Source organism: Rattus norvegicus, chromosome 4 (assembly GCF_021556685.1).
Source record: "Rattus norvegicus strain SHRSP/BbbUtx chromosome 4, alternate assembly SHRSP_T2T, whole genome shotgun sequence".
NCBI classification, from domain to species: Eukaryota; Metazoa; Chordata; class Mammalia; order Rodentia; family Muridae; genus Rattus; species Rattus norvegicus.
The window spans coordinates 47,096,456-47,120,464 of NC_141537.1; the positions used below are offsets into that span (position 1 = coordinate 47,096,456).

Consider the following 24,009-nt stretch of genomic DNA (forward strand, 5'->3'; position numbering starts at 1 on the left):
ATAATTTTTTAAAAGAAGGGGGAAGAGTTTTAACTTTAAGACTTTCTATGTTTCTTGGATTATTACACAGCTGCCTCCTTGTCGTAATTATGTTTGTTTTAAACATTTCTGCCTCTGGTTCTCCTCACACACGTGCAATACTGCAAGTATGAGTTGAATATAAAGATCATGTATGAATGAAAGCAAGCTCTCATTTCAACTGAGCTTGCACTGGCAATGCACTTTACGTGGTCTGTCTTAATCTTCTGTTTTACCTGTATTCAATATCGATGCATCCTGTGTCCCTCCCACCTTGATCTCTCCATCGGCAGTATTTATTTTAGAGTGCATGGTTGTTTGTCGACCACAACATGAACTTGAATTTTCATGTTCTATACACCAGAAGACGATTGTGCCATAGGGTAAACCACTTAGCTTTTCTTTGTGTCTATGTTTTTCCACTCAACCAAATAGAACTCTTTATTTTCTTTTTGGAGCCCCCATCCCAAGAATCCACTAAATAATGTATAAGATTTGAAGGTGGTGCTGCTGAAGGGGACTAAGGAGAGTGTTTCCACTGAGAAGGGAAAATGGCCCATTGTTGAAGCATAGGGTCAGATTCTGATTCTAATTTATTCTCTTTGAACCTAATGTCAAATGCTCTTCGCTGTAAGATGTGGCTCTTAGGGCACTTCCTCCAGTTAAGCCTTCCCCCCATAAGGCTGGTATCATTTGGACTTCTAACTGACCCCTACCCCTACCCCTAACAGATCTAAGGATGTATTTTATAAGTTGAAAGAAAGCAGAGATGGGTTAAAGACCCAGGTCTGAGCTAACACACTGACAGCCAGCTCCAGTCATGGCAAGTCAGGATCTTCTGTGTGCTTCCAAGGCTGGCCTCAAACATGCAGGCTACGGTGATTATCCTGCTTCAGTCTCTAGAATAACACAGAAGGAAGGCATATTTCTGTACCCTTGGCTTTACTTAAGTTCTGAGAAATTCTGGTCTTCCTGATTGCCTAAACTCTATTGAGCAAACATTTATTGAATCCTTCCCCTGTAACAGGCTTTATACTTGCGGAAATCAAGGTGTAAACGCTTTGTAAGAAGCATTTGTGAGTGCACACATATATTTTCCAATACAGGTTTTATGCATATATGTACAGAAGCAACTACATGTGTATCTGTGCATATAGACAGATCGTGCAGGCAGTGCTAGTATGGCAATAGAATAAGTGTTGGGGGCCACTAATGATTTAGGAAGGTCACCCTAAAACCCTAGAATTCCTTCTTGGAAATTAGGAAAAACCATACTTAAATCCAACCAAAGGAAAACGAGTTTCTCAAGGTCAGTTTACTTCACTGTTATAGCTGAAAGAATATGGATCAAAAGCCCGACTTTGATCTCTGTCTTTTCCTTATTTCTGCATTGAAATGACTAATGAAATCCAGGTGGCCTTCATGACCGTTACTTGTACTGCAGTCAGACACAGCACATGAGACTTGTGTTTGGATGGTACTGTTCTGCTCCCGCAGCTCAGCTGCAGGTCCATTTGTGAACTCAGCAGCACTTTCACTCAGTGCTCCCAGATGGAGAAGTTTTGGGTTCAGTAGAGAAGGAAGGAAGGAAGGTAAAGAGAGCCCTGAACTGGACAGGGCAGCTTGGCCCTTGAACTGTGCCAGCATAGGGTCGGCTGGTCTTAGGACCACTGTTGTAAACATGCTTTTTGACAAGAGACTGACAGTGCACGTGGAGCTCGAATTCACTCTCAGCTCCCTGCATTACACATAAGCTCAATAATGTTCTATTTGAAAGGAAAAATAACATTTCTATCTGTCTGTATAATGGGTAGGGTGACAGCTCGCTAATTTTCTCATGTCTCCAGCTGTATCCCTCTGTGGTTTTGTTGGTGCTCTCTCAGATGCTGCTGAGAGCCTCTGCCCTGTACAGCAATGAGCAGTTTGGTGTCTAGGAAGTAATTTTGACTGGGGTGGGCAGAAGACAGGCACGTGCCTTACACTGGACTGTACAGGACATTTTGGTGTACTCCTTAAGTAATTCAGGACCTTAGTTACACCTCTGAAGAAAGGCGCAGGCAGCATTCAGACAGGGAGGCTGCCATGAAGGGAAGAGTGGAGATACCACTCACATACCATTTCTTAAAAGTGCAAGTAGCCTAGGTTTTCTGCTCAGTTTTGAACCACATATCTGTACAGTTTTAATTTATCTAAACCATGTTTCTGAAAGACTTTTAGGAAGTGCATAGTCATTTGAAAATAGTATCTTCAAATCATCTATTTCTATTTGAACCACTAAATAAGTGGGTTCTTGGGATTTACACTGACAAAATCTCTGGACATTTGGTGAAAGCTTCAAAAGTCATGAAGTCAGTGCTGCCGCAGTGAGAGGGACAGGAGGCAGGAGGGAGCTGGCGAGGGCCGGGCACTGCCTCTTCTTCCCCATTCTTACCTCAGGCTTTGTTGGACCCCGCACAGCAGGGTGGGTGAAGGATAGAATTGCAAGTAGAAATTGTGTTTGCTTTTGTTTAGTGAAGCCAAATCTTAATATTATTTTTATGAACTTAATGTAAATGATATCTGACATGAGGAAAAGAAATCTTAAGGGTTCCACAAACATGCAGGGAGCATATCTCTATATATTTATAAATTGTGTATTAGCAAAATCTCCACCCTTTCGACAAAGATGAGAACCGATTAAATGAAAAAAAGGATTAAGTTGATGCATAAAGTTCTCTGTGCATGTGAATATGGAAGGAAAAAGTCTCACTTGAAGATGCCATTCAGTCGTTAGATTTCTATAGTCAAGCACTCTGAAGGGTGTGTGCTCCTATATTTCTCTTTAAACAAATTCTTTCCTGAAGTTCAAACTGACTTTCATTTTAAATGAAATTTACTTTTCAAAATTAGTAGCCATTATGAAAACTGTTTTTTCTTTTTGTGTATGAACCTGAATAGATTATAAAACAATGGCCTAGTTATACATGGAGAATAACACACAGAGACAGGGACAGAGAGAGAGGGGGGGGGGGAGAAGAAGAGGAGGAGGAGGAGGTGGAGGAGGAGGAGGAGGAGGAGGAGGAGGAGGAGGGATGCTTTCAGAGACACTATCATTTATTAAGAGGTGTATTGAAATTCTGCCATTCTGTAGCTTATGTGTAAAAATAGGTGTTCTCCAGAAACCATTTTAGTGAGTGGATGCTATAGGATCACTACAAGGTTCTTTCCTTTTCTTGTTTTGTTTTGTCCATTGTTTTGTGTTGCTCTCATTGTTTTGCAAGCCTGGTTCTGGTGGCACAGGTACTAGTTTCTTCTTCAACATCTTCGTGACTTAACAGCGCCTGAGACACAACTCTGCTGTCATCTGAGCTAACTGGCAAAAGTCAACTTTGTTTATGGGAAAGGTCTGATTGAAGTAGGGTGAACCTTCAATTATAAGAAGAGCTAAAGTCTGGGGTGTTTTTAATGTTTTAATCTGTTTAAGAGGTTTCTGTTACAAAAAGAAAATTTGTAACATTTTTACCTCAGCAAACTGCCAGCAAACTGGCTCTGTTCTAATCCCACGTTCATCGTGATTTATATTCTCCATGGTAATGTGCTATAACCTCACAGTGATACCACTGTGGTGTGGATTGACTGCATTCCAAGTGCTGGGAATCACATACATGCTGTTTTTACTTTTAAATAATATTCAGAGACCAGAATAAATACCATATGTGCTGTGATGCTGGTTACAATGGAACCTTGTCGTTTCTTGTGAGGGAGAATGTTCTTTGTCTCTGATTCTTATTTGAAATCAGTATGCAGAAGGCATACATGTACATTGACAGCATTTTTGTAAAGGTTTTGTTAATTACAGGGCTAAGGATGCAGAATGGTTCCCTAACGTGTAGCATTTAAAACTGTAAATGTTGTTGCTTGCTTACTGCCATCATCCCTCACAGACACATACAGGCCAGGATTGTTGTTAACTGACGTTCCCAGGGTAGTGTATGACTTTTCTGTTCTGTATCTACAATATGCAGCCGTTAAAGGACATCTGTTGAAGAGAAATGAACTCCGTGAGCACTGCTCATAGGAGCAGTGAGACTGACATGCTGCTGACATTGGAACAGGGAGACTAGCACACTGGATAATGGGGATGGATGGATTGATTGGAAAGCCGTAATTCAGTGAAAGCCTAATGTCATCTGATGCCATAGACACAGAATTTAGGTGGCCTGACATCATCAAAATGTAGACGATCAATCTCTCCTAGTCATCCCCCCCACCATGATATTGAAAGATTTAAAAGGTTCATAAAGTGTAGAAATACCTCTCAAATCATGTGCTTTAAGTTTTTGTATTTGTCCATCCTGGTTGGAGTTCTAATCCACTTGGACATGTTTTTCAACTAGACACAGCAGAATGCCTTTCATATTTGTACAATCTGCAACAAGCTCCAACGAGCCAGTCCACGTTTAGTTCTGGGGAAAGCACTTCAATCCAGGTTTAAATTATTACCATTGGTTTGGCCTTATTGAATTAGTGCTTAAAACATTTTCATAATATTTTATACATGATGAAACCCTAGGCATTGATATTGATGGTTTCCCTGCCCTTCTGCACCTCTATCCCCACCCAGTTTTGCGAGCCCAGAATATATAGTGTGAGATTAATGTGTGAGTAATGCATCATAATGCACTCCTGACATTTTGTCTGGCACATGTCTCAGAGTTTGGGTAAGTCTTGTCTCTCTTAGAGCAGTGTGTTCCATAAGAAAAATGCTCATGAATTCTCCTTTGAGGTTGGGAAGTTAGGGGATAAATATATGCCTTTAGTGTGTTGTCTTTCCTTTGCAGCTTTCCGGATGATCCCATATCCTCTGGAGAAGGGGCACCTATTTTATCCATACCCAATCTGTACAGAGACAGCTGACCGGGAGCTACTTCCCTGTAAGTGTCATTCCCCTGCACCCTTCCTTTCACTCAGGGAGGGGGACATTGTGTGATAAGTGTGGATATTGTCCTTATTAACTTTCTCCTAACCCCTGGCCTTCTTTGATAGCATAGGTTCAGAAATGAATAATGTGGATGGGTTGGACTTCCTGCTTGTCCGAATCGTTCTACATTCTTCATAGGGAAAGATACCAAAGGCCTGAAATTTAGCAGAGGCATCATGTATGGATTGGTATGAGCATTCGGAGCCCTGACATAGTGTCTGCTCTGAAGGCTGGTTTATCACAGAAGGGTCTACTTAGGCTCTCCTGCAGGTCTGAGGCAGTCTGTACAGGCTGGGGTTTGGAAAGGAACTGCTGATGTCAGAAGAAGCTACAGTTGGGTCATGGGTGGGAGGGCAGGACCAGGCCACTGGTATCACTGCCAGAGGCAGGGCTCTGAGTGGAAAAGGGTGTGTGTTGTTCACGGTGATGCGATATCCCTGGCTAGACAGTTTCTGTGAACATCTCATGGGTTGCACATACTGAGTTGGTTGACATGTGCAGAGTACACATGCAGCCTAAGCACTGTCATAGAGTGGGAGGAAGACCCTACCCTCAAACACCTTAGGCCTTCACAGCCTAATGCTCATGTGGTAACATGTGGAATGGACTGTTTGGTTTACTGTAATATAACATTGTTTTGACAATCCAAGCTAAATAGCTGTTATCCAATCAGACTTGGTACAGGGATCATATCTGAGCTCTTCATGTGGCCCTGACTTGGGAAATTTTTCCCCCTCAGATGCTAATTCCCCTTTGGGTCTCTCCCCTACTCCCACCACTTCATCTTTCCTATCACCCTTTTTTCCTTTTCTAGCTCTGGTGATATAATATCTAATAGCTAAAGCATATATAAATATTTCCCCCAGAATAGTGTAACTTTGGAGAGCTGGTATATAATAAAATCTCAGACACCAGCATTACTGATGCAGTCATAAATCTTCACCACAGTGATACCTGGATACAGAAGTCATTGCTGCCATCAGGGCCTCTGGGAGAGCCTCCTGTTTCCATGCGAGGCAGCCCACCCTAGGGCTTGTTGTTTAAAGAGCTGGAAGAGTTCTGTGTTGTCCTCATGTCAGAGCTTCATTTTAAAGGCTTCTGTGCATCACATGACATTAGTTTGATTTCAGAAATCCCCATGTGGGCCCATCATTTCCCTTTCGATGCCCCTTCATGGAGATCCTTATTAAAGTTTCCATTTCCTGGTAGAAAGGCTGTTTTCTGAAAAGTATACTATGTTTTAAAATGTTTTAATCGAATCCAATTAAGTTTCTATGAGTATAGATTAGTTATTAGAACAATATTACACTTCTTAAAAGAAATGTTATAACCACACTTTCCATAAGCCTTGAAAAAGAAAAATGTGGCTCCGATGTACTGAAATGGATGTCATGATTCAACTGTGATATCACTTCAGAACCCCTTATGGTTGGATTCTGAGTGTGAGCTGTAAAGAGATTTAGCTGGTAGGAACACCACTCACATTTTGCTCATTAAAAGTATAATTACTGGCGCAGTGGGCCCTATATGCACTCAGCCAGGTTTGTCCCTCAGCAGGCTGATGTCCTCATGTGCAGGGAGGCAAGCTTGCATGCGCGCCAAGCCTCCTGACAGTTTCTCTTTGTTTTCAGCCCTGTGGATTAAGGCTCTGAGTAACAAAGCTTAATGAATACCTTACTGAAATCCCTAATGAAGGGTCTTTAAAGCTTGTATTTCGGTGGGGAATGGGCTTTGTAGATTCTAGTGGTTCCAGCAGTAGTCTTGTGGACCTGCAGTTTCACAGCCCCTTCTGTCAAGGTCTCACCAGCAGTCATTTGTCTCTGCACACACAGCCCATGCCCCCTGGCCAGCATCTCTTACCAGACCATAGTCACGGGCAGTCACGTGATATGTTGAGGAGAGTTCTTCATTACAGTTCGTAATGTTTTCATACCATAGCTCCTTTCGTTTTAATAAGAACCAGTGTTTAATGTTTAAATGCTATGAAGGATACCCTAAAGACTGTTGCTTCCCCTGCCCTCCTGATTGTTTTAAGTATAGTTATCATCAGGAGTTTCCTACAGTGGTGTCAGATAACCCCAGGAAGTTTGACCCTCGGCCCTGCAGGTTGAATAGGACTATATGTGAGTTCTTCAGTGAATGTCTATTGGGATAGCACCCATCACTGATATCCTTAGACTGTCAGGAAAAAAACCACAAGATTAACTCATATTGCCTTACTATAATGATTTAAAACTACAGTAAAATAAAAATAGGACAGTACTGCATGCACACATGTACACACACTTGATTTGGAAATTCCTATGGGAAATGTGTGTTGTAATTTGGATTGGGTTTTGCTGTTTTGTATTTGCTTTTGAGAAAGGAACACAAGAACTATGGTGCACATGAATGTGTGACACCCCCAGGCTAACCCTATAGTGTCTCTCCCTGAAGTACTGCAGGAGAACTTGGACTTGGTTGAAGCAGCCAGGTAGTAAAGATAGCAGAGGCAGGTGTGAGCTGGGGGATGCCCAGGATCCTGCCCATCTCATTGGTCAAGGGGTGCCAGACTCACTAGGGTGCTTTTCACTGGAGTTCTAATGGTTCCCTTCTGGTTTTCTCCTCAGCTTTCCATGAAGTCTCAGTTTACCCAAAGAAGGAACTTCCCTTCTTCATCCTCTTCACTGCTGGATTGTGTTCCTTCACAGCCATGCTGGCCCTCCTGACACATCAGTTTCCGGAACTTATGGGAGTCTTCGCAAAAGCTGTGAGTGTTGGCTGAGAGGGGGCCTTAGGCAATGGGCAGGTGGACAGAGAAAGCCAAGGGAACGAGCCAGAGGGTTCGGAGCTGTTTGCAGAAGTGGCCAAAAGCCTGAAGAGTATTTAGTTTTCATTATCATCAGAGCGAGTGATGGCTGGAGGGCCAAGTGAGAGTGCAGTGTTAGTGTATGCCCCCCTCCTTCCCCAAAGAGATCCTCAGCACCTTCCAGAGAGTGCACGAAGTCCAAAGGATGATCTGATTTAGGGAATCCTCTAAAATGAGAAATGGGCAGGGCGTGTCTATACTGAGTGGCACTTTCTAGTCCTTGGATGTTGTGAATCTTTCATTCATGATTTTTGTTTCCCAAGATTATTTATGTGATGTCCTTAATGGCTAAAACCCTTTGGCTGTTTGGGTAATGAACTGTGAGAATGTGAGAAAGCTTGTAGTGAAGTGAACCAAGGTGACATTTAGAAATAGGAAAATCCACACAGAGCCTTGTGAGAGGGTAGGAGACAGAACCCTAGAAGAAAGCAGAAGAAAGCATCAGCCCTGCTTGCTAAGAACCAGTTTCCCTGGAGAGACCTGATCATTTCTGTCAGACTCTGAGGGTGAATGTCCTAATTTTGCCACAGTGAACTGTCAGATAGAAGGAATAGAGAGAAAAGTATGCATTGCTTCCCGGCCTTCTGATTTCAAGATGCATGGATCAGCAAGGATGGTATGCCTCCATCCTTCTGCCTCTACCGTGGCCCTGCCAGGTCCTGAGTCAGTTCCTCAACCACAAATTCCCTGCTCTCTCAGGCCTCTCCCTGCCTTGTGGCTGCCCAGGTCAGCCTCCTAATGCTGTCTCACCTCTGTCTGGTATACAAACACAAGAAAAGAGCTATCTAAATTTCCATAAGCATGTCACTTCCCAGTTTTTATCCACTGGTTCCCAGTGATTTGGGGGCAAAACTCTCAGTCCTTTTGCTTGCTCTAAAGGAGCTTTTTTCTTGTAGTGACTCTTTGATGACCTTGATAGCCTCACACCTCACAGTTCTTACCCCAGTTTTCAGCCACAGTGAAGTGCTCACAATGCCCACATGCACCAGGCCTGTGCACCTCAGTGCCCTTACACATGCTGTTTGTTATGCATGGAATGCCTCATGGCCAGCACTCTGCTGTCTCCTAAAGACCTATTCTTGTGTAATACTGTACTCATTTCTCCGAAGTTGAGGGGCATGTCTCCATGTTCCCACAGAGTTCCATGAAGGCCAACATTAGCACGTATGATTGATGGGAAATTGTCTTTGCCCCATTAGAAAGCAAGTCTGTGCCTTCCTCATATCTGTGTTCCCAACACTGCACAGAGCCTGGATCACTGTAGGTTCTCAATAAATGATTGCTAAATGGATGAATAGCAATCTCTGCAGAAATAATAAACAGTATAAAAATCAGATACAGTTTACTGTTTCTCCCCTTCCCTTGTGATCATAAATCCTTCCAGGTGAAAGGGTCCTCAAATAAAGTACCTTCTACTGTGGCTGTGAAAGGACATCTGGGTATATCAAAGACACTGTTACACACTGTGAATACCACTGTGCATAGGCTCACTATGTTGTGCATGGGATTCCCATTTAACATGGTGCCCATTGCACCGATGGCCATTCGGAGCTTCATATTGTTCCACTCACAACACTTTCTTTCACTTCTACTTACACTCATTTCACACTCTGGGAGCTCACCAAAGAAATCTGCTTTCTCTCATAAATTCTCAGGACAGCTTCTCTCTACACAGGCCAACTTGAACTTCTAACTCTCTTCTTCCTTCCTTCGGGGAAATTAAGTTTTCTTATGTCTCCTACATATTTTCTCAAATCAGCATTACCAAATTGCTGCCCTGGATGCCTTTGGTCCCAGGGCCTGTGCTATCCACTGTCTCCTCCTCCGCAGCTAGCCTCTGAGGGGAAGGAGTTGGCACAGATTTGGGTATAATGCAGTTAAAATGTGTAGCAGGTCAAAAATGTAGTTCTGGAGCTAGATGTTTACTGTTCCCATTTTTCTGTTTCCCCTTCAACACTCATATAACATGTACAAAAGCATCTCCTTGTTCCAGTGTTCATTGTTAAGCTAGCAGATAACCATTGCTGGAGGTATGGGGTCTCAGAGATCCTTAGCCTCTATGTGCCAATAGTGCTTGTGGCCATACCAGCAAAATTCAGAACCTTGATGTTCACACCAGGAGTCTGTATTTTTAGCAGTGACCCCACAAGCCTTTGAGGGTGGGAGTTGAAGATTTTATGCCCTTGAAGGAGTCTGACTTCAGAAAAGGTAAACCTTTGAAAAGTCATTTGAGGTTATGGCATAGTCTGTCATAGTTATTCAAGTGGCAGCTGTCTAGAATTAGTACTTTCAGTCTGCCTGTGCCTTGGGACACCAAGGGAGCTTAGAGATTACTGATAACTGCCCTCCCTAGGGCCTATTGCCTACTTGACCCAGTGCAGCACAGGCATTAGAGTTTACAGTTGTTCCCTGGAGATTCAGGTCTGCAGTCACTGCCGAGAAGCACAGAACTGAATGGATGGTATCCAGCAAAGGGATCAGAAGGAGAGCAGATGGCAAATAGATTCCCTAGACATGCCACACAGCAGTCTCTTCAGAAAACTGGGCATTAAACACTGACTGTTCTCCTCACTTCTATTTCCAAAGCATTGGTCTTACATCTAGAATCAAATGACTGGATAAAATTGATTTGGCTTTGCAGTATTCCTACTCCCTACCATGGTGTGGTTGTGTGGTCAATTGCTCCTAATTTTAACAAGCATGCTTTTCAACCTCAACTCAGAGGATCAAAGCTGCCTTGCCCTTAATGGAGTTCTAGCACTGTCCGATCTGGAGAGGTTTAGGAAGAAAGGGAGGGAGATGGGTGGCGGCATGAAGAAGGCAGGGGGTCTCAGAAGGGCCCAGTGTATCCTCAGCAGACGCTTCATCTGCACCTCCCCACTCCATCAGACCTCTAAGAGCCCCTGCCCAACACCTGGGGGTTATCACAGCTGCCCCGTAGGCTGTCTGCAGCCATTTGCAGCCTGAGAAAGTGATTTTTTTCAGTCCTCTCCCGAGATAAGGCCCTGGGTGTGATGACTTTTAGTAGATGCAGAGAGATTGCACTGCCACCCCCCAGCTCCACAGCGTGGGAACTCTAGCATGTTTGTTCCCTAACACAGCCAGTCCCAGCACCCTTAGACAGTGAGTCACTGGAGAGGCGTGAGTAGAGAGGCTGAGACTGGCTGCCTACAATCTAATCTACCTCGATGACTTAGGACTAACTCTTCCTAGAATGTTTGGTTCTTAAGATAAGGCAGCTCATATAAGTAAGCTACCATACAGGCCCAGCTCTGCCCAGAATGTGGGAAGGTCAGCACTCTGACCCCTTCTGCTCTTGAGGGCCTGTCTTTCCTCCTCTGCTCTCACTCCTTTGAGACTGCACCCCCTAACTTCTGCCTCATCTTCATTTATAGGCCTGGAGTCTTTGAAGTCTGATATTGATTACAGTGGGATGTCAATTGTCTGCTTGCGACAGGGCACCTGGAACCTATTCAGATAAGCAAGAGGTTTCCACTGTGAACCCAGTGAGCTTCAAGCTGTGACCTTCCTCTCAGTGACAGTGTCTCAGGGAAAGGAGGATGAGGCAATTGAAGTGCCACTCTCTCCTTTTTTATGGGCTCAGTTACATTTTCTCACCAGTGGACACTAATTGAATTATGGGGCACTTGGGTTAGAAATTCGACCATGTCTCTCTGCCCTCTGGACAGAGGTTTTGGACATTGAGAGAGATGAGTTGATCCAAGTTGCCTGGTTTTGCTCATTCAGATTTAACTCTTTGGGCAATAAATTTTCCTTTTAGTCTAGAAATGAAACTGCTGTTTCTCTTCAAGCATTATTAGATTTCTGGTCAAAGGTACTGGTGGTTTCTCATGCATCTAAAGGACCAGCTGAGTGTCCTAAGGCACCCAAGGAGCAAGGCATGCTCCTACAGACCTTCGTACCTCCTGACCAGAGCCACTCACCCTGGCTGGTGGTGACTGGAAGCTCGTAGTCACTTCAGAGCCTCTTTGCTATGTAGCTTCTTCCTTATAGGTAGGGATAGGGCGGAGGGATAGGGAAGGGTCCTAAGAAGGACAGTGGCCTGGGCGTGAGAGGGGACGCATCTCAACTGGGCTTCTGTAAGGAAATACATGAGGCTGTCCAGGGAGATGCTCAGACCTTCCTCAGTCACCCATTCAGGATATCAGGAAGAAAGAGTAGGTCATTACATACACTGGAGGAGTGGAATGTCATCTCCTCATGCAATCTCGGTGAGGAGAGCAGATGTAGTATAGCAAGGAAGACCACTGTATCTTGGCATGCAGTGGGGAAAAGGGGGAATTATGGGGTTCAGAATGAAGCTTCTGGTCTAAGTCAAGTTAATGTTCCCCAGAAACAAAAAACAAACAAGCAAAGCTGGTCTTTATTTTAAGTTATGTTATGACAGATTGTCTTCATGCTGCCCTCTGGTTGAGCGCCCCCATCCCCCATACCCACACTTTAGGGTGTGGAATTGTGCAGTCTTGAGAATGCTTTTCTCCCATGGCTCTGACTCAGGGCGTACATACTGAGTGGTTTCTCTCCTATGCCTTTACAACCCCCTGTGCCTTTCCAACTTCCCTCTTCCCAAATCTGCTCAGTACAGCCACCAACAATATCGCCTTGCTTATTGACCTGTGCTTTCCAGTGCCTGCTAGAGTCTCTGCTTTATCCCCACAGATGGATCCTCTTTACGGAACTGAGTACTGTACCCAAACACTGTCACCTTCGCAGCCTTGGTCATCTATCATTGTGTATCTGCCTCTTGCTGTGTACACCATAATTTTGTAAATGCAGTTTTATAGTGTTAGTAAGTTAGTGTAGTGTTAGTAAGATCCGTGTATTTGGTCCATACCTCCTTTTACACCCAGGTATTGGAAACCTTTCAGAGGCAGCCAGGCAGGGGTCATCCCTGGGCCCAGTGTTTCTACAATGCTTTGCAGCCTTCTTCATGATGGAACACGGCCCATTTCTAAACTGGGGAGGCTGGGATACTTCATCCTGGGGGTTCTCAACCTTCCTAATGCTGCAACCCTTGAATACAATTAATTCCTCATGTTGTGGTGACCCTCAACCATAAAATCACTTCTGTTGCTACTTTATAACTATAATTTTGCTACTATTATGAATCATAATGTAAATATCTGTGTTTTCTGAGAAGTCTTAGGCCAGATTCTGTGAAAGAATGATGCCACAGGTTGAGAAGTGCTGTTGTAGAGTACTCTCCCAAGTCCCAAGGATATTTTCAGAATATCAGAAACTACCATGAGCCTACCCACTGAGCCCCGACACCTGGGGCTGCCTGTTTCTCAACTGCAAATTCAGCCTGGCACTCAAGGCTTCCAGCCAGTCTGTACTGCCTATATTTCAGTGACACTGAGCTACTCACCATCTGGTTTCCTTGTCCATATTCTGACTATTAGTTAGGCCTAGAGTGTGTACTTCACACATATCTGCAACCCTGGTACTGACAGCACACCTCCTGACACGCCTTCCACCTATTGGGGTCTGTTTTCATTGTATCATTTTACAGAGTTTCTTGATCTTCTCAACACTTCTCTCTTCTACTCCAGCCTGGCTTCTCTCTCTTTTCTGAACACCCTGGGTGTCTACCCCAACTGCTTACCATGGCCTATGTGTATAACTTGACTCTGTCTACCTCTTATTGTCCTTGCTCCTTCTACCCCTTGGCAGCTTCAAGAGAGAAAGTTTTATCCTAGGGTCCCTTTTTCTCATGTAGTACTTAATTTGATGATGTAGCTACAATGTATGTTATCAGATTTCTTGGTATGTTCCATACACATTAAACACACAGACACACACATATATATATGCATTCACACACACACACACACACACACACACACACACACACACACACACACACGCAGCATCCTGAGTCTTTGAATTTAGGACACCTGCTTTTCATACCTCTTATTTTGAAGATTCAAACTCAGAATATGGAGCAGTCAGAGTAATGCTGCAAGTTCACTGGCTCTACTGCCTACTAACTTTGTCTACACTCGGAACCGTGCTCCCACTCCTGAAGTTTATATTTACTCTTGAAGGAGTTATATGTGAAATCTTCGTTAGTTCTGGCTATGCTGTTCCATGGATAGGATTAGGGCAAAAGACAACACAATAAAGAACCAAGTGTTCAACCTTAGCAAGACAAGGCCTTGGTTCTCAGCAGACAGAAGACAGAGTCCTTGTCAATCCTGATCTCTTCCCTGAACAGACATCTCTTGTACAAGCTTCCCCCAATACCAGTTTGTGGATTGAAGTCAGTTGTTCTCAAGAACATCTTCAGAACAAATTTGAAATTATGATGAGTATCTGATAAAGCAAACTGTATTTCTTAAAAGACATATCGCTATTGCTCTGTACTCTGTACGGGTGAAAGGCAGAGAAGTATTTAGTAACCAATTAGAGAGAAGTCCCAGAGGTCCATTCAACAGCCCTTCCTGGAGGACAAGGCCTCCCAGGGTGCCAGCCTGCTGGGCTCTCCCCAGCTCCCTGACAGATGACACAAAACATGCTGCTTAGGCTGTGCTTGGGAGACACCAGGAAACCAAAGCAATCTGGCATTTCAAACTTGACTCTTTATATTCCCTTTCCATTTAAAGTAAGCTGTCGAGCCAGCTAGACAATCAAGTGGCCTAGGCTGTTACCATTGTGTAGCTCCTAGGTCCACTTGATACCTACCCATCATCCTCTCGGAAGATACTCATCTTCATGGTTGGGGGTAAACTGCTAGCATCTCAGGAACTGTGGCAGATGTCAGAGGGCTGAGGGAGGCTGTCAGCAGACACTTCCTTCTTATCTGTCATGCTGGGGGTGGGGCTGGAATGCATCTTCCACTTTCCCCCTCATTTCCTGTAAACATGAGAGGGGTGTGTGCTCGGGCCGTTCAGAGTGGAACGTCCTAAGACGCAGGCGTGCTCGGGAGGGTTGACCTTCGTCTGGGACAGGCTTTCTCCTGACCGCTGTTTTCTGATTTCCTTGCAGTTCCTCAGCACTTTGTTTGCCCCCTTGAACTTTGTTATGGAGAAAGTGGAAAGCATCCTCCCCTCCAGTTTGTGGCATCAGCTAACACGGATCTGAGGGAGCCTCCCATCCTTCTCTTTCCACACCATCCGCCATCTCTTCTGTGCCAACTTCTCATGGACCGCAAGAAAGCATGACTTTGAAAAAGGGAAACCATTCTGAGATTTTAAACTGTTCATGGACTATCAGTTCCTTATTAAAGGCTGGTTTTGTTGTACAAAATTTATTGATGTTCCGTTCTATTTTATTTTGCCTTCAAAACTGATCAAAAAGTAAAAAAAAGAAATAAATAAATAAACTTTTGTGTATTGCAACAACCTATGTCGTCTTCTATCTTTATTGTAACCATAAACATTCCAGTGTTTGCAATAAACTATTATGCTATTCTTCAAGGATATGGGGTCTGCTAAACCCACACTGATTTTCTCTGCTGGCAGAACTAGTTTCTCTGCAGAACCAATAGTCCATGATTTGGTGTCTTGAAAATTGGAGTCTCAGGGCTGAGAATACCGTTCAGTGGTGGAGTACTTACTTGCCTTGCATGGGGCCCTGGTTTCTGTGTGCCCAACATTACATAAACAAATGAATTAACAACTGAGAAAGGAAAGGAGGTAAATAGAGTCACAAAAGCACTAGCCCTAAACCAAGTGTGCACACATGCCAGATGGGCACAGAGAAGTCAGGTTTCCAAGGTGGATGTAGGCTCCAGTGGACCCACTGTGCCTCAGTGGGTAGTTCCAGCTTTGTAGAAGGGAAGCCACGGGCCAGCAGTCCGTCTGTCACAGAACCTGGCTGCTTACATCCTTGTGGCCGTTTGAAACTTTTGGCCCAAGAGTACCTTTTAAGTTTTCTCATGTTTGCATTTCTGACACATTTTTTAATCTGAGCATTCTTTGAGTATTTTAGTGATCATTTGTCCTCACCACCTCTCAAAGCTTTGTGCCTGATTCAAACCTAGCAGAGAGCATCTGGCTTTGGTTAAGCCAAAGAAGAAAAATAAACAAACACAGTCCTCCATCTAAAGCGAAGAGCACCTTTGTGTAACATCTCAACCCGGTGTGTCTTTCGCATCCTTTCCCCTTTGATTTAGAATCCTAACTCTTCCCCAGGCACATCAAGGCGGGTGTTTCTGGGAGGCACCAGCAGTCTCTTCTGGGCCTGGGCTCCTGCTCTCTGCCTGAGGGCACTGAGATGGGTAGGTAAATTTGCAGGGCTAATTTTTCTCTATGCATTTTGTGCAAACCCGTGATGAGAATGTACAGCTGGCTTCTGCTCCTGGAGAAATTATCTAGGGAGAGGTTGACCCCATATATGTACCGGCAGTGTTGCTCTTGGGAGCAGGGGCTATGCTTGCCTTGCTGACAACTCTTGACACAGAGTGGATGCTCAAGTGATTAGGTGCGTCAGGTGGTAGAGCACATGACAGGCACAATAAACTTTGATCAGTGCTCAAGGAGAATGGTTTCAGATGAGAAGGACCAGGGAAGGCTTAGAAGTATAATTTTTGAGCTGAACAAACAAATTAACTAATGCAATTCTTTAACCTAATAGATGAGGAAATCAGAGATTTTGGTCTGCTGGGGCTGGGACTGGACTGTGATAAGTTCTGAATGAGAGGCTTGAGAGCAGTAAGCAGTGTAAAGTGGAAATGGCCCAAAGCCAGTTGTTGCTAGAAACCCCGAGTTGTAGGAAATGAAGCCAAGGAATTCGAGAGAGGGGAGAGACAGGAGAGAGAGAGAGAGAGAGAGAGAGAGAGAGAGAGAGAGAGAGAGAGAGAGAGAGAGAGAGATTGAGATTATGACACAAGGTCTCTACATAGCCCCACACTGGCCTCTCAGTCCTGCCTGTCCTCCAGAGTGCTCAGATGTCATGGGTGTGTCACTCACTGTGCCCAGCTAAAATAAGGATTTAAATATGCTTAGAAAACTTGAGAATTAGGATGTTAGAGCAGATTCATGGAGTGATAGGCCAAACTTCAGCTTCACTGGGAAGAAAATAATGAACGGGAAAGACCGAGTAGAAACATAGTGGAGACGGATGAACTGGGGCTGTTGGAAGAAATAAATTCTAGGCCTAAAGGGCTAAAGGAGGAAGGTACCAGCAAATTCGAGGTACTTGCGTAAGGGTAGCAAATCCTGTGAACTTGCTAGACCTCACCCAATAACCCATAGTCCCTCTTCCAGCAGAGGCCAGGATCCTTCCTTTCTTCTATTTACCGTTCAACTCCTCCACCCTCCTCTCAAGGGAGCCCAAGGCTTACTCCTGTAGTCCTAACCACCACATCCCCTTCATTTTGCTGCTTCAAAGGACCAACATCCAAGACATCTTTATTTGAAAGGGGTAATGCAAACTTATGGAGAGACACAGTCAGGACAACCAAATTAACAACCAAAGTTCTTACAATGATTATGTTTGTACCACCTCCCCTTGCATCTTGCCTCAGGTTGAGGGATCTGACTTTTCACTGAGATGGTGATGAGCTCGTGTTGTGTTCTGCCTTCTGCTCTCTGTTCCCTCACGAGGCTGCATCAAAGCTCATTCTAAGGAGCTTTCCTCAATGAAGACTCGTCTATCCGAACAGTAAGTGTCCAGTCATCCACTGTGTGTGTTTGTTAGAATATAAATGCAGTCAATCTAAATTTAGTGACAATAGGTCAAATCTAGCCACGTTTAGCAATGTCCACAGGGAATGATACATGGCAATATAAAATGGTCTCTAGGCTTGTTTCAAATTCATTGGCAGCACTTAGTAATGCCAACGTTTATAAAAGAGTTGGGGAGGCTTCTACATACTTTAATATAGCCTTGAAGAATTAAAATTAATTATCAGTTTTTCCAGGACTAGATAAATTCAAACCAGACACATCTGATTTTAGTGTTTGGTTATTGGGAGTGTTTTTTTTTTAAATTATCCTTTTAATTACCTGCCGTGGAACCAGTTTATGCCAAATATTCAACTGATAGAATATTTTTCTAGGTAATTACTGTTTTCTTTAGGTAGTCAAATGCACTAGTGTAGAGGAACACGTTGTATAATTTGTATATTTCACTGCCTCTGTATTCTCTAGGGTTATTTCTCTTTTCCCTAGTTCTAATTGTATAAAGTTTTTCTTTTGTGTGAGTATAACAGTGTTTGGGAGTGGGTTTTGGGGACGAGGGTACACTTACTCCTGGCATCTGTGTAGAGGCTAATTCTGATGTCCAGATAGGACAGTATCTCTAGAGAAGAAGCCATGGTGCCATCTCTATCTTATCTCTGAATAGGACCTGGGAGAAGGTTCAGCGGGCTGCTGGTGCTGTCAATGTCAGTGAAAGCCCTGCAGATCTCAACACCTCATCCCTACCATCCCGGCTGGATTCATTCTGAGGTTGACTGATTTCTGGGTGGTATATGCTATGTCACTGATAACTCATACAGTGCTAACCTCTAGACATCTTGTGTTGGTCTGCCTTACATGGCAATGCACAGCCTAGATTCTCCTCTGCATTATGTAGACTTCTCTGACCATGCCATGACAGCGTGGTACTGGCTCTGAAGTTGTGCACATACACAGCACAAAGTCCTGTGAGCCTCCCTGGCAAGTCTTGTCTCATTTCTACTTCTGTGGATATCCTGAAGTAGACTGAAAAGGAAGGGCAGAGTATCACTGGAAAAGCTGTGACCCAGGATCAACTTCGTGGTGAATGAAAGGGGTCTCCAAGCTCACTGATGCTTATCTCAGGGCAGCAGACTGATCTGTAGTTTTGCAGGTACCCATTGTGCCTGTCTAGCAGACACCCAAGACTGGTAACCAGCTACCCACAGAGTACTAATCAGAATGGAGTGCCCCTTGCTTCAACCACTCACTGGGCACAAACAACCACTAAGCGGGCTTAAGGCCACTTATCCCCACTTATCTGGTGATACTTAAGCAAGTATAAACAAGGTGGGTGAAAAGTAAATATTAGTTTCATGGAGAACAAAAGATATCCAGCTGGCGATGGTGACACATGCCTATAATCTAGGCACTCCAGATATTGAGACAGGAGGATCAAGAGTTGAAAGCCAGCCGTGTCTACAGAGCAGAACCCTATTTGTGGAAAAAAGAATATATAGAAGGCTCTAATTTTTTTGGAGTGTAACTCCCTTGTTCATCTTTGCTTTGAATGTTTCTTTTTTTCACTTTATATTGGTTTGGAAGTTTCTAATTTACATTTTCCTCAGGAGTAAGCACTTGGAAGAATTTCTTAATAATTGTTTCTCCGTTACTTCCTTCAAGGAATTAACTTTTATTGCTTTTCTACCACATCTAATAAAACATCAAAGATATTCAACTGCTTCCCTAAGTACAATAGACTATACCTCATGCCCGCCCGCAGTTACCTCCTAACTTTTGATCCCTTGTCCTATAATGTAAAAATGTCATATCATAATTTCAGACACATTATAAAATGGTATCTTTTCTTTTACCTGAGACTTCTGGAGTGACGTTTACATGTACACATTATAAAATGGTATCTTTTCTTTTACCTGAGACTTCTGGAGTGATGCTTACATGTTTGAGATACACTTGACTTCTGCCCACTAGCCCTGTTTGTCTATGATCACGCATTATCACTACTTAGCTTAACAAATCAAGCAGAGGCAGGGAAGTGTGACTGCATTCGTGAACCAAAGGAGGAACATAGGACTCCCCATGGCATTGGTCCCTGTGATGGCTTCTGCTCTACATCAGTGATGGATCTAACTGGTCTAGAAACTAGAAAGCATATGGAGGCTGGGGCGATCTAGACTGGCCATAAAGAAATCCACCTGTGGTTCTGGCTCTAGGGCCCCAGAATGGTTACAGCCTGCTAGGCAGGAAGCAAGCAAGTCTTTCCGAATGTCCTCCAAGTGTGCAGATGTCTGGATGCTCTCTAAACCCTGACCCAGGTCCTGAGCAGGTATTACCTTTTCATGACTGTTGTTGTTGCTGTTGCAGTGATAAACTGACTAAGATCAACTTGAAAGAGGAAAGGGTTTAGGACTGAAATGTAGCAGCCCTTAATTGGGGAGAAACTCAGGCAAGAACTCAAGGTAGAAACTTGAAGATGATGGGGGAATGTTGGTTACTGGTCTTGCTGCCTTTCCTTTCTTTTCTTTTTGACATTTTTTCTTTTATTGGATAGTTTTTAATTTACATTTCGAATGTTATCTCCTTTCCAGCTTTCCCTTCTAGAAGCTGGCTATCTCCCCCCCCCCCCCCCCCCCCGTTTCTATGAGGGTGCTTCCCCGTCCACCCGCCTCCTCCCACCCTGACATTCCTCTACACTGGGGCATCGAGCCTTGACAGGACCAAGGGTTTCCCCTCCCATTGATGCCCATCCAGGCCATCCTTTGCTAAGTATGTGGCTGGATCCATGGGTCAATCCCTGTTGACTCTTGGGATGGTGGTTTAGTCCCTGGGAGCTCTGGGGTGTCTGTTGGTATTGTTGTTCTTCCTATGGGGTTACAAACCCCTTCCTCAGCTGCCTTTCTAACACAGCCTAGGTCTGCATTCCTGTGTGTGGTTGGCACCCACAGCGGGTTGGGCCCTCCTGTATTAATAGTTAAGAAAGTATCCCGTAGACTTACAAGCCAAATTTCATAGAGGTATTTTTTTTTTATTAACTTGAGTATTTCTTATATACATTTCGAGTGTTATTCCCTTTCCCGGTTTCCAGGCAAACATCCCCCTAATCCCCTCCTTTATGGGTGTTCCCCTCCCCATCCTCCCCCCCTTGCCGCCCTCCCCACAACAATCCCATTCACTGGAGGTTCAGTCTTAGCAGGACCCAGGGCTTCCCCTTCCACTGGTGCTCTTACTAGAATATTCATTGCTACCTATGAGGTCAGAGTCCAGGGTCAGTCCATGTATAGTCTTTAGGTAGTGGCTTAGTCCCTGGAAGCTCTGGTTGGTTGGCATTGTTGTTCATAAGGGGTCTCAAGCCCCTTCAAGCTCTTCCAGTTCTTTCTCTGATTCCTTCAACAGGGGTCCTATTCTCAGTTCAGTGGTTTGCTGCTGGCATTCGCCTCACAGAGGCAATTTTTAAAATTTTGATTCCTTCTGCCCAGGTATGTAACAAGTGGGCAAAAGCTATTACCATTACCAATGGTGGCTTCTTTGCACACACTTGTGTCTGGAGCATGGACAGATGTGCACCATCTGACTAGATGAGCAGCTTAGAGGCTCAGCGAGACCTGTCTACTTAGAGTCTTTTTGGCTTCTCTGGGCACCATTCTTTCCTATCAGGTTTTGGTGAGGACCCATTCTCCCATGAGGCTCCTGTGATCTCCCTTTATACAGGTGGCTGAAAGAACTTCCTAATGGCCAACTTGAAAGGAGATACATGACAAAGAGTTGGAATATATATCTAGATACAGGGACCCATCTGAGTTTTCTGTGAACTATCTTAGGGAAAAAATTAGGTGGCCGAAAGGAGATTAGAAGAAAGTAGAGATATTTTGCTCTCCGAGGTCTGACATGTTCTCTTTCACCTCTGTTCCTCTGAGGCTATTCTAAAGCTGCTTTTGAAACCAAGGACTAAACGTTAGATGTTATATTAAAAGAATTGCTCATTATGCCACTTGTAGAACAGTGAGGGCTACGGCCAGGGGGTATGGATAAAACTCATAACATATATATGAGTATGTATGTGTATATGTGATTATATAATTTTTAATGTTATATATTTTTATAAAATATATGTTATACATATTTAATATATATTAAAGCTTCTGTATTTGTGAATACCAATATCTGCTATAGTTTGGATGTGAGCTGTCTCACAGAAACCCATGTACTAAAGATTTAGTCCCTGCTGGGGCATGGTGAAGACATAGGATGCAGGGTCTAGTGGAAGGTCCTCTTGTGATTGCGTGCATGCTCTCCAAGGGGACAATGGAGCCCCACCCCTTTCTCTTTCCTTCACTCACAGCAGACCATGAGGTGAAGGCTCTTCTCTGCCAATAATCCCACTATAATGTGCTGCCACACACAGCCTCCAACAACAAATAATGGGGTCAGTAAGTTATGGACTAAAACCTTAAAACAAGATGCTTTCTTTGCAAATTATTTTAGCTATTTCTTTTGTCATAGTAATAGAAAATTAACATTATGTGGATAGATAGACAGAGAGAGACAGACAGAAAATACCACAGGCATTCTTCTTTATACCTTCATGACTTAAAACTAGAGATTTTATAATCTAGTCCCTAATTTTAAAATTGGGTCACAACTCCATATGGGACTTCATAACGAAAAAATGACAATAGTAAATTGCTTCTGAAAAGACAATGACCAGAAATGAGTTCAAACTCATATGTACAATGAATCTGAGTTGTCTCTGGCTGTGCTTCTGTCGTGTCACATGACTGCACTGCAACCTTGCTTCTGAAACAGGATGTGCACTGTGATTGGCATGCACTGTCATAGTAAGCAAAGCCGACAAACGTTGCCTGAAAGCTGTGGTTTAGATTCAAGATTATTATATTATTATATTATTATTTGGTGTTTTTGTTGTACATACAATTTTCTGCTTTTAGAGAAACATAGTTTAGTTAGGCAAATGAGTGATTGAATATTTGCCTACCATCTCCTCCAGTATGTAAGTATAAAGTTAGTATATCTCTTGATAATGTTGTAGTAGAAATTTTGCTTTTAAAACTGGTATAGGGAAGGCTGGTGAGATCGTCCAGTGATGAGAGCATGAGAACTTGAGTTCTGATCCCCAGCATCTATGGAAAAGCTGTGCGTGGCAGCACATCTGTGCAATCTTAGCACCAGGAAACAGAGACAGGAGGATCACAAGAGGTCCCTGGACAGCCAGTGTAGCCAAGCAGTGTGTGCCAAGATTACTGAGAGACTGTGTCTCAAAAAGGATGCAGTAGAGAGTGATAGAGGAAGACACCCGATATTGATACTTCTGATCTCCACACACATGAACAGGCATGAACACACACACACACACACACACACACACACACACACACACAATCTAAAAACAGGAGATACAGGAAATCTGCAGAATTCAAATTAAGTCTGAAGGTCTGAAGATAGAGAGAGCCTATAATGGAAAACCCAAGGGCTAAAGATGCTAGGAGGGGAGGGAAAAGGCAAACTGCTCTGGCTCTGCCTCTGTGTGTGTGTGTGTGTGTGTGTGTGTGTGTGTGTGTGTGTGTGTGTGTGTGACTGAAGATTGCCGTGGGCCATGTGCATGGAGACCAGAGGACAACTGGCAGTAGTCAGTTCTTTCCTTCCAAGATGTGGGGTCAGGGACTGGATTAGGGTTAGGCTTTGTGGCAAGTGCCTTTACCTGCTCAGTACTTCACTGGCCTCAGCTCGACCTTTTCTATGCAGTTCTTCAGTAGATAAAAGATGATGGTATTCACAAGGGGGAGGGCAGCAAAACCCACCAATCCTAAAGCTGATCTCTACCAAAGTCGTGAACAGACAGACAGGTTCAAATAATGCTTCACCTGAAAGCCCGATTCCCACTCAAGTTGATGTATGTAACTTCTAATCCTCCAAATTACTCTTTAGCTAAACCCCAGTGTCTTTGTTCTTGTGAGCAGTGTTAGAAGCTAGATTGGAGCCCCAAGACTCTGGCCATTGGCTGGTACTCGGTGTTGCCCTTCCTTGATTTCTCGAACTTCCTACTTTCCCCTCTTACAAAAACTACTTAGTAACATTCAGTTGTGAGTGGTGGCACACACCTATAATCACAGCACTTGAATGACTGAGGCAGATGTGTCATTATGTTTTGGGCTAACCTGGGCTACACAGTGATACCTTGTCTAACAATAAAAAGTAGCATGTATGCACACCCACCCACACACACACACACACACACAGAGAGAGAGAGAGAGAGAGAGAGAGAGAGAGAGAGAGAGACAGAGAGACAGAGAGACAGAGACAGAGACAGACAGAGAGACAGACAGAGGACAGAGACAAAGAGACAGAGAGAGACAGAAAGACACACACACACACACACACACACACAGAGAGAGAGAGAGAGAGAGAGAGAGAGAGAGAGAGAGAGAGAGAATGCATTATTATGTTATTTGATTCAGAAAACATTGGCTTAGAGAGTGGTTCTGAGTCAAAACGAAGTTCCCACAATCAAGACATATGGTTGC

The 24,009-nt window shown here is 43.9% G+C and overlaps 1 protein-coding gene across 45 annotated transcripts in view; it reads left to right on the forward strand.

Moving 5' to 3' along the window:
* Positions 1 to 15,190, forward strand: part of St7 (suppression of tumorigenicity 7) — a 244,242-nt gene extending 229,052 nt beyond the window's left edge. For 44 of the 45 annotated variants that reach the window (XR_015685362.1, XR_015685363.1, XR_015685364.1 and 41 more), the window contains 3 exons: positions 4,839 to 4,931; positions 7,588 to 7,727; positions 14,835 to 15,190. Coding sequence is in view for 24 of the 45 variants with exons in the window: in XM_087656484.1 (XP_087512610.1) it covers positions 4,839 to 4,931; positions 7,588 to 7,727; positions 14,835 to 14,930 (329 nt within the window). In the remaining 21 variants the exon portion in view is untranslated. 45 annotated transcript variants of the gene reach the window in all.
* Positions 15,191 to 24,009: the final 8,819 nt, after the last annotated feature.